General features: G+C 32.4%; 2 protein-coding genes across 2 annotated transcripts in view; one reads left to right on the forward strand and one right to left on the reverse strand.

Annotated features, from left to right (window-relative positions):
* Nucleotides 1-542, forward strand: part of LOC109342286 — a 1859-nt gene extending 1317 nt beyond the window's left edge. Inside the window, exon 3 of the mRNA XM_019580300.1 lies at nucleotides 340-542. Coding sequence (XP_019435845.1) covers nucleotides 340-542 — 203 coding nt within the window. The remainder of the gene's footprint in view (nucleotides 1-339) is intronic.
* LOC109343217 (strigolactone esterase RMS3-like) lies at nucleotides 6835-8609 on the reverse strand. The gene is made up of 2 exons (XM_019581413.1): nucleotides 8144-8609; nucleotides 6835-7333 (listed from the first exon to the last, which is right to left on the reverse strand). Exons 1-2 carry the CDS (start codon nucleotides 8512-8514, stop codon nucleotides 6901-6903), a joined length of 804 nt encoding a protein of 267 aa, XP_019436958.1. The 5' UTR covers nucleotides 8515-8609; the 3' UTR covers nucleotides 6835-6900.

The raw sequence follows: 11804 nt of genomic DNA on the forward strand, positions 1-11804 counted from the left end.
CCATTTTCTATGTGGGGAATGGATGTCATCGGTCCTATAGAACCAAAAGCTTCTAATGGACATCGATTCATCCTAGTCGCCATAGATTACTTCACCAAGTGGGTAGAAGCAAACTCTTATGCTAGTATGACCCAGAAGGTAGTCCTCAGGTTCATTAAAAGAGATTTAGTATGTCGATATGGGTTACCAGACCAGATCATCACTGATGATGCGACCAACCTGAACAACAAGATGATGGCCGAGATGTGCGAGAAATTCAAAATAAAACATCATACATCCTCGCCATACAGACCCAAAATGAATGGAGCTGTGGAAGCAGCCAATAAGAATATCAAGCAGATAGTCCAGAAGATGGTTGTGACTTACAAGGATTGGCACGAAATGCTACATTCGCCCTACATGGTTATCGTACTTCAGTCCACACTTCTACGGGGGCTACTCCATACTCCTTGGTTTATGGTATGGAAGTTGTTCTTCCACTTGAGGTAGAGATCCCATCTCTAAGATTATTAGCCGAGGCTGGTCTGAAAGAGTCAGAATGAGTTCCAGCTAGACAAGATCAATTGAATATGATAGATGGTCGGAGGCTAACTGCAATCTGTCATGGACAATTGTACCAAAAAAGAATGATGAAGGCATATGCAAATAAGGTCCGACCACGCCAGTTCAGGGAAGGAGATTTGGTGCTAAAGAAGATCTTGCCAATCCAAAAGAACAGCTGAGGAAAGTGGGCTCCAAATTATGAGGGTCCCTACGTAATCAAGAAAGTTTTTTCTGGTGAGGCCCTAATCCTAACAGACATGGATGGGAAAGATCTGCATCTCACTATAAATTCAGATGCAGTAAAGAAATATTATGCCTAAATGGTACTTCCAAAACAAAGAGAAAAAAAAGAAAAAGAAAAAAGAACATTCATGCATAGATCACAATATTTTTTTTTACCGTTTTGCATGAGGGAGAATGGTGTAAACAAAACTCATATGGTGTAGACCTTAGACAGGTCGTCTTGATGACACAAGGCGATCTTGATATTCTGAAACATTAAGAAGATATCCCTAGTCACCCCTTTGAGTAAGACGATATGAGAGAAGTTCATTCGAGAAAGAAACTCCTTTAAAATATTGTGAACCTGAGGAAAGGGTAGTTTCCCAATAAACATTCATAGTGCCCAAAAGAAAGGATAATATTATAAAAAGAAAAGTCTGCTAGGAATTTCAATAAACTCCTAAGCAAAAGTTAGGATACATACAAACAAAAACTCAAAAGAGAAATCATACGGAAAGTTAATTCATGAAAATGGTATGAATAAACATCCTACCCAAAGCTAGGCTCGAGAGAATGATTGGAAATAGGATTATGGAGGTTATGGAGGAATGTGGGATGGGAAACACATTATTTGAGCCATATATCTATTCTTTGTTAGCCACTAGCCAAGCCACGTTACAAGCTCTAAAAGTCCTTGTTGAGAGTCGAATGTCTGAGGTACACATCAGAGCAGAAAATAAACTGACTCCAAATAAATTGGTGCATATCTTTTTCAAAACTTTTACATATTGTAATCCTCGCATGAATAAAATAAAAAATAATAACAAAATTTTGCAAGGGCCCGTTAAGTTGAAAACCCGAAAGGGCGACTTAAGCAAAAATTAGGGACACTAAAAGAAAAGGAAGTATCTCTCAAAGGATAATATGTCAATCAAACATCACCAGAAATTGTGGCAGAATTTTGGTTGGTTCAGGAGAATAAATCAGATAACACAATCCTCTTAGAAGAAGTCAACATCAGAGTTAGAGAGCTGGGGCAGATTATGAATAGCTCAAGAAACCCATCAAATAACAACAGTCTCCTCCAGAGGAATCAGTAGTAAGACCGGAAACTGGGACAGATTTTGTATAAAAAAAATATATTCCCCCAAATTGGGAAATCTCGGAATTAGTTATAAGGTTTGGGTCAGGGTTTTGGCTTAAGACGAGCTTGTATGACCTTCATTTTCAGAAAGCTAAAAGGAGATGAATAAATTTGGTTTTATATATATATATATATATATATATATATATATATGCTTCTGTATCTTTTAGTATGCAAATAATTTTCCAATAAATAAAAATATTCAATTTACAAAAAGATTGATCACAATTCTCAGTTTGTCCTGATGCATGGTGCTGAAAAGGCGAAAAAGGGGGACATAAACACGAACCTCGACAAAAGTAATATCCCGATCTCTTTCCAAATGTTAGCGGGTATAATGTTTAGGGGTGTTACAGAAGCACTGTACGGATTTCCAATAAGCATAAACAAGTATACATAATCATATCATTCAAAGCACAATCATATCTATATACGAACTCCGACATAAACTTCATGCTTCACAAACTAACCATCGCGTATAACCCTTTTACAAAAATATTAGAGTCATGCATTCAAATTGTGCATTTTCTATATCTTAATTACTTAAGCAATCACCCTAGAACCACCTAGCTGGTTACATAGCATCACAAAAGGCAGTCGTTTGGCAGCATGGGTGCCTCAGCAAATCCCTGAATCGTTTGGCAGCACGGGTGCCTCAGCAAATCCCTGAATCGTTTGCCAGCACGGGTGCCTCAGCAAATCCCTGAATCGTTTGGCAGAATGGGTGCCTCAGCAAATCCCTAAATCATTTGGCGGCATGGGTGCCTCAGCAAATCCCTAAATCGTTTGGCAGCATGGGTGCCTCAGCAAATCCCTGAATCGTAAGGCAACACGGGTGCCTTAGCAAATCCCTGAATCATTTGGCAGCATGGGTGCCTCAGCAAATCTCTGAATCGTTTGGCAGCATGGGTGCCTCAACAAATCTCTGAATCATTTGGCAGCTTTGGTGCCTCAGCAAATCCCTGAATCGTTCGGCAGCACGGGTGCCTCAGCAAATCCCTGAATCGTTTTGGCAGCATGGGTGCCTCAACAAATCCCTGGTCCATCATGGCAAAAGCGGGAACTGTCTCAACAAATCCCTGGCTCATCAGCAAAGCCTTGATATGCTTCACCAAAATTCGATATCTTCAAAATGGCATTTTTCTGAGCCTTAACAAAAATAACGTTCATTTCTTTACTAGTTACTTACCATGATATCTTTCAAACCTTGGTCTGTTCGCTATCAGGTAAGTAACACGTATAGAGGGGCAGCTGTGAACACTCAATTTTTGTCTGGCCCAGATAAAGTCCAAAATGCTTAAATTATTTATTTAATTTCAATAAATAAAAATAATTAGAACCATGTTATGGAGGAAATATAGTGAATACTAATATTAAATTTATGTTGATAAAGTTCCTATATCTAAGTGATGAGGTTAACCTAAAATCCAAAACAACAAAAGTAATAAAAATGAATTAAATTAAAACGGATCCTAAAAAGGCACATAATCATTTCCCTGAGAAAAAAAAGAAGAAAAATAAATTTTTATTATTATTTTTTTTCCCGAATTTTATTCGAATTTACAATAAATAATATAGATGGCTTTTTATAGATATTTCTCTTAAATTTCAAATAATCAATAAAATGAATTATTATTTTAATTTTTCGAAAATATAATTTTAAAATAATTTAATCCTATCCAAAGATATTTTTATTTTTATTTTTTTTAGTTAATTCGGATAAATAAAAAATAAATGCATAAATCAATTTAACATGTTTTTTTAGAAAAGATATAAAAATAATATAATAAAATAATAGTTAAGTACCAAGTCAAATCTCACTTGGTGGGTGGTTTAAATCCCAAGAAAATAGTGATAATGGGCTAGCAAATTAGGGTTCAGTTGACACAATTTTAGGGATTAGGGTTAAGCAATCTTTATTATAAATCAGTGGGTTTGTAAGAGGTTAGGGGGATCCAAAAAATTCAACACTGATGATCAAAAAACACTGCGTGAGAGAAGAGAGATTCAATACAAAGTGATTCAGTGCAGCCAGGACTACGTAGTCTCGGTGCACTCGTTTTTTGCGCAATCCAGGACCGTTGGATTGGCTGACCAGAATTTCCATCAGCATTGATCGCGGATTGACCAATCAGAGGTCGAAACGCGTCTCGGGTACACTGCAACCGGTCACATCTGATCCAGCCCCCTGCAAGAACACGAGATCACATACAGGCGAGCCTACATGCGCCTCGTGCATCCATCCCTCTCCGCCAAGCACGTCCTGACACGTGTCAAGGCGTTTCCCAACCTCCAACGCCTCCTAATCACAGCCTGCCATGATGTCCCTTTGCAACCAGGTTTCACCCAATTGGTTTTAATCCACCCTTTTATTATTCATGTTGTTAATATTTATTTATGCATTTAAGACATTTAATTTTAATCTGTTTTATTATTAATCAACTTAATTTTAATCTCTTTTATTATTTGCTCATTTAACTTTAATTTAACAGGTTTCTAACCATGTATAAGAAATATATGATTTTTTGTTGTGAGTAAAGAATATTGCATAAAAATTAAATAACGATGTAATTCTTTTTAATTCTTTTTTTGGAACAAGCATTAAATGTGAAGAAAGTCTATTTTATTTTGATTAAATGGTTATTATAATGGTATCAAACTTTATCATTTTTGTAAATAATTTACGTTATATCATCAAATACTAATAAGCTAAATTGATTAAAGGAATAATTAGTAATAAAATTTATTTGATAGGACCCATCCTAATATGGTAAAAAATAGCAAAACTAAAAAATATTTTCATGTACCTACCAATTGACAATTTATAAGGATTATTTTTATTGTGATTTATAAAATTTTGAACGTGCATTATGTTTGTTTATATAAAACAATAAAAAAAATATAATCATTTCACTTCAAAAAGAATAAATCAGTTTTGAGATTTAATCAAATATGGAGATAAGATTGCCCTGAAGGCCTCTTTCTTCCTGAATCATCTTCGAATGGTCGCGCTACGCTGCCTTTTTTCAATCAATTAAATCTCAAAATCAATTAAATTCTATTTTTCAATTAAATAAATAATAATCAAATAAACACTCTTTTCAATAATAAACAAAACTTGCAAAATAAGTATTTTTGACTAGAAAAAATACAATTTTTTATTAAAATACACTTAATCAATAAATCATTTTCTACTTAAAGAACTACGTAAGTCTTGATCCCCTTAATAGGAGTACGTAGGACCAAAGTCAATATTGTCAGGCACAATAATAAAAACAAATAATTTTTTTCATAATAGGTAACTAATTAGTCATAAAATATAATAATAATAACATTAATAATAATAAAGTCCTATATTTTAATGAAGGGTACTGCTTAAGGCGGGCGGGTAAGGTGGTAATATCTTCCCTACCTTGTAACCGACTCCCGAACCTGGATATCAAAGATCCAGAAGCCCAAGGTAATTGAGCTTAAAAGATTTTTCTACATTTTTAACTATAAAATGTAGTGGCGACTTTAAACAAAGTCGTGCAACCAAAAATCAGGGCGCGACACATGGCAACCTAGAGGTCTATGGTTCAACATTCACCAAATGTTTTTATTTTCTTATAACTTTGATATATATTATTTGTAGAAAGACTTTAATACATTATGGGTACATTGTATTATATTTACTACCAAATTTTATACATTTTTATTTTAAAAATAAGCAATTAGTAGGTGTTGAACCATGGACCTCTAAGTTAGCATGAAAATAAAAAAACCACTAAGCCACAGAGTATTTTTATTATTAATATATAATAAAAATCGTATTTATGGTACACGATTTCTAAAAAAAAAGAAGTCGTGGATGAGAAACACGACTTCTATGGATAACGTTCAGTCGTTCAACTTATTCTCTTTTTCTGCTTTATAAAAAGGAAAAGAAACTGGAAAATGGAATAGAGTCGCAAAAGAAAGGACCAACAACAAGTCAAGAACTGAAACAAGGAGCCGAAGTCCATGCCTAAGTGGGCCAATCATGTTGTGGATCCTAGCTAGAGAGAAACAACATTTTTGTTCTCAAGGTCGCATAATATTATAACCGTTGATTTAGTGGTACACCTACGACCCTGTTGGATTTACTAAGTGAAAAGTTAAAAATTCGATTTTTCTAATCAACACTTATAAGAAAATTCCTCACCCTTAATATTTACATATACAGTAAGAAGATATCATCGATTATATAAAAAATGGATGATAGTTTAGTGGATAAGGCATTCTAAAATTTGGAAAAACACATTGTCGTACATGAAATGCATCAAATAATTCAAAATCGGTTCTGTTTTTTTCAGTTGTCTGGCTTGTATATGAAGGGAAAAAAAAAAATAGTATAAATATAGATTAGATATATTGTCAAATACAATAATAAATATATTACCCAACATTAAACACGTAACTAAGAAAAAAACTGGATTTAAAATAATTATAATACTCAAAAGGAAAGGTACTACTACTATACATAATCAAAATTAAAAATCAAAGTAAGTTCTATCCGAATTAAAATATCCATCCAGGCTGAAATTTCAAAGTCCAGCACCCAAACTTCCACACATTATCAGTCAGATGTATACATTTCAAACTATTTAACAATCTCCAGAAATTATTTCATGTCCAATAAGTTTTAATCATTAATAAATTATTAATGATTTAAAATAAAAAAGACGTTATTCTAAATCAATATTAAATATATCTCATTAAAATCCTGCAACTTTCTCATTCCTCATCAGATTTTTTTATCTTTATCACTGAATTTAGACTATATCTTCTATTTTACAATAGATGTTATTCCAAGTGTTATGAGTTGCAATGAGAAAAATCCTTAATTATTATATTTTCTTCAACTAATTACAACAGCTTACAAGTGACACGTATTTTACTATTAAATTTAGCAACTGCTGCTATGAACCACACTGTAACCACGCGCCACCAACACCACGCGCATCCTTCATCTACTGTGATGAAAGAGCTATATCAAGCTGGCTAGCCAAGTAAGAAGGAGCACTAAGGTGAGGGAGGTGCCCCTCCGTGTCAAGCCACAGCACGGTGCTCCGGCCACCGAGGTGCTCCAGCATATACATGGCCACCGTTGCCGGAACAGAACAATCTCTCGCCGTTTGCATAATAACACACGGTACCTTAACCAAACCCAAAATCCCTCTTAAATCGGTGTTGTACACAGTTCGAGACACGAAAAGTGATATATCTGGCCTCATGTTGAACAAAGTTCTAGAGAATTCTCTAACTGCTTCTGGAACATCAGCGCCGATGGCTAGCGGCGCGAAACCGTTGACCCATGCTTCGTAGTTTGATTCCATTGCTGAAAATACTTGCTCGAAATCTCCTTCGTCGAATCCACCATGGTAATCCTTGTCGTTCATGAATCTAAAGCTTCAAACAAAATTAATTAATCATTCATTTCTTTAGTGCATAGTAGATAACTCACTCATTGAATATATGCCATGAGTACCCAAGGTCCAACGATGGATAACATATATTGTCATTCACCGTCTTAAAACAAATAATATCTGAATAAAAACAAAAACAATAAATATTTAATTTTTTAATTATATAACCTATTTTTATTAATTTGGAATATCATTTTAACACAATTTAATATACCAAGCCCTTGTCCCCAAAGTCAAACTCACTTGCAAAATTTCCCAACTTTGTAAATACAATATGACTTCCAAGCTTTTGATATTTTGATCTATTGATATGTCTTATTTAGTAAGTATCATTTTTATTTTCAATTATACTCTTCTTTATTACTATTTCTTCTTTACATGCGTTTAATAACTTTTTAAGCTCAATTGTATGTCTAACATTAAACATCAAAGCAAAAAAAGTACATTAACCTAGTAAGTGGGGATAATGTAAAGACAAATGTCACACAATAATACATAGAATGTAACATGTAATGATAATTTATTCTTTTATTTAACATGAAATCACAATTTTACTATTGAAAATATGAGGAAAACAATAATTTATCTCTCCATTATCCTTATTCTAGCCTATTATAGTTGTAATGAAAAGTTTGGATGAGAAATGAAAGGAAATCTAAAGTCATGACCATTCATGTCTACCAAGGTTTTCTATTTTCTAAGCTACAGTTCAAAAATAAATTCCCCAACACACACAAAATTATGATTTATGAATGTAAAGGTTAGATTGAATAAGGAATATTATTACCTAGGGGAAGCACCAATTAGAATAAGTTTAGTAAAGAGTTCAGGGCGGCGAATAGAAGCGAGCATTCCAATCATGGCGGAGATAGAGTGACCAACATAGACACAACGAGTAACAAGTAGAGCGTCGAGGATGTTAAGGAGATCATCAACGTAAGAATCAAGAGTTGTGTAGCGCCGATAATCGAAGTAATCGGGGTTGACGCTACCGGCGCAAACGAGGTCATAGAGAATGACGCTGTAGCGAGTGGTGAAGTAAGGGAGCACGCGCTGCCACGCGGATTTGTCGGTGCCGAAACCGTGAGCGAGGACGAGGTACCTGTCGCCGGTGCCTTCCACGCGGACGTTAAGCGCGTCTAGGATTGAAGTGCCCATTAGGGAATCGAGGGAGTGAAAGAGGAAAGTGCAGTGAAGGTGGGAATTTGTGTTTGGGGTTTTATCTGTTTTTTTATATTTTCTTTCACCTCCGGTTTAGTCTGTTTGCTTGGTTGGTACTTATAAGTTATAACTGATACCAGCAAGGGGAGATGGTATTTGTTTTTCATCCGAAAAAAAGATGCAGTATAATATATTTTTTACATTGTTAGGATTTAAGGTTTATTGTATTACTTAACATTTATTCTTAATTATTATTGATTCTTCAATAATTATAATTTAAATAAAATGTTGATAATATATTAATTGTATATTTATCTTTATATTGTGAATAAATATATATTAACTCTTTATTTATATAAGTTGAGAAATCAGATGACTTTTTAAATGAAAAAGCTTAGCCCTGAAATGAAATTAAAATGAATGGTTGTAATTTAGTGTAAGTATTTGTTTCTTAAAAAAATCATTCATGTTGTCAAGACTATTTTATATAAATATCACAACTATTGTTACATTTTTGGGAATAATACATTCACAAAAATATACTTAAACTATACCAAATGTTACATGAAAACAGTAATATTAATATTTATATATTATCATATTGGTATGAGTATTGATATAGTGATATAATAATTTAATTTTCAAATCATTAATGTATCATTTTAAAAATATGTAATTTTTTATGCACAAACTAGTTTTAATCCATATAACATGATTTGACCAATATTTTCATTTTTGACTAATTTTAATATGTATAATATAATTGTCATTTCGTATTGATATTAGAACCAACATGATTGACATAATATTTATATCCATACCTAAAACCTACACCCACATAAATATTGCAATGATGTTCTTTTTGTAGAATTATATCCTACATTTAACTACGACAACAACCATTAAAATAAAGAAGATGGGAAAAGGAGAAAGAGAGACATAGGAGTTAGATGTACGATTAATTTTTAAATAAAAGTAATATAAATAAATAATAAATGACATATTTATTAAAAAAATTATATAGTTACTGTACATCTTTAAAATCCACATGGTGATATTTGTAATATCATGTTTTTCGGAGCACTTTTAATTAAATAATTAGTATTAATGAATTAATTATATAAATTAATCACTACTGTTTTAGGCTAAACCTTAGTTGAGTTTTAGGTTAAACCTTAGTTGAGTTTTAGGTTAAACCTTAGTTGAGTTTTAGTCTTGTATTATAATTTTCTTGCTTGCTCTATTTTTTCAAGATTTTTGGAGAATAAAAGTTTCTCAGACGATTTCGGGTCGTTTTATCGAGTTTTCGCCCAGTTTTTGAGTTCCTTAACTCGGAATTGAATTCCGATTTCGCTGTTGACTTCGATATATTATTTCTAGTCAAAATAGACACCAAGTTTGTCCGTAACTCATCTATAGATATTTTTCACCTCAAAATTCAAGTTTTGACGTTTCGGGCAAATGTCCTAAATCGGGAGATTGTATATTTCTGGAAGAAATTATCTGAAAATGTTCGGACACGACGTTTATTAGGAAATTATATCATATCAATAATATTGGAAGTCATCATTTCATGAGTCACTTACTTGTTACACAAGTAATGCAAAAGCTTCAAAAATCCCCTAAATCACTCAACAAATCTTCTCACTCCACCACCATTATACACATCACCTATCTTAGTCTAAATCTACTTACTCTGTATTAAATTTTATGATTTGATGATGGTGAGGCTCTCCTATAAATACCTCACCTCATTCTCTCATTTCTACACTAAATTCACTATACAAACTAAGGTAGTCTTTTATTTTCTCTTCTTCATCTTCTTCTCATACTTCATAGAAAGTTATGAGTTTTTATTATGTTGTTCATAAAGTAGAGTTTATATTTGTTCTTTAAGTATTTTATGAAGGCATAACTAAAGGGGGTGATAATAAAATCATATGAACCTTTATTAGTTTTTGACTTTTGTAAATCTTAAAATTTATTCCTTGTTCTTAAATGGAAAAACTATATTTTTGGATAACATTACATGAGTTATTTGTTTGGAAATATTAGAAATTATTGTTAGTATTTGAATATGTTTAAAGGTGATGATTTTAACATCAAAAGAACCTTTAATGTGTTTAGGAAAAAGTTTGTATTTTATTCTTGAAAGTTTATGATGTTGATGAGTTGTTGTTGAAATTTTTTCATTTTTTAGAAAGTATTATGTTTTAAAAGTGGTTTAGCATATTTTACTCTTTGATTTCCAACTTAAAATAATGATTTGGGATAAAAGATGATTTATTTAAGTCTTGACTTCATAAACTTAAAGTGTTATGAAGTTTTGGATATTAAAGTAGTAGAAAGTCTTATCTTAGGATTTATTTTTAAGACTATGAAAGTAACACTTACTAACCCTTGAGGTTTTTTCCTAAAAAATTAGGAGGTATTAAGATGTTTATGAAAAATTGTTTTAGTAGTGTACTTGAAATAATGAGATTTGCCTAAAAGTCTTGACTTTATAAAAAGTTTTATGAAGTCTTAGATGGTAAAATGATTTAAAAATGTTGAATCTTAGTTAAGTGAACTTACTTTAAAATGGTAAGATTTACTTAAAAAGTATTGATTTAAAAGTACTGATTTTGTTTAAATTGACTTACTTTAAAAATGATAAGTCTAGCTTAATGATCTTATTTTAAAAGGTTAGTTTTAGTAAAATGTTTTACTTACAAAAAATAAGATTTATGAACTGTCAGAAAAATGTAATGAAGTGTGAATATATGTCTAGAAAGGTTATGTCTAAGGAAAGACTAGGTATTTAAGGGTGTCTTTACGACCCACCTCTCTTTCCTAAGAACTAGCCTGGTGTATATCCACGGATTACGACATAATTTCGGTATAAGTTTTATTGAAAATCTTACTTTAAAAAGTGTTATTTGATTGTAAGACTTTCAATGACAAATGATGATTCAAGGATATTCAACCTTGAATCGGATGGATGAAAGCAATTAAATTCATTTTAAATCGGTAGTTTTATCTTCGCGTAAAAAGTTATTTCGTAAGTATAATAATTATCGTCAGTTAACTAATTAACATTATTTTGGCATAATGAATAGTTCGAGAGGAGATCGGATCAAGTAAGCTCACCTGCAAACAGAGAACCTAGCAATCCAACACACTTAGGTGAGGGAGAAAACATCGTGACACAGTGGTGTGTGAATATGCATTAGGACCTCCAAATTCTCTCACAAGTTTGGAGTTGCATTGGGTATTAAGAAAGCTTGTACTTAATCAATTGCCTATTT

This window comes from Lupinus angustifolius, chromosome LG03 (assembly GCF_001865875.1).
Source record: "Lupinus angustifolius cultivar Tanjil chromosome LG03, LupAngTanjil_v1.0, whole genome shotgun sequence".
NCBI classification, from domain to species: domain Eukaryota; kingdom Viridiplantae; phylum Streptophyta; class Magnoliopsida; order Fabales; family Fabaceae; genus Lupinus; species Lupinus angustifolius.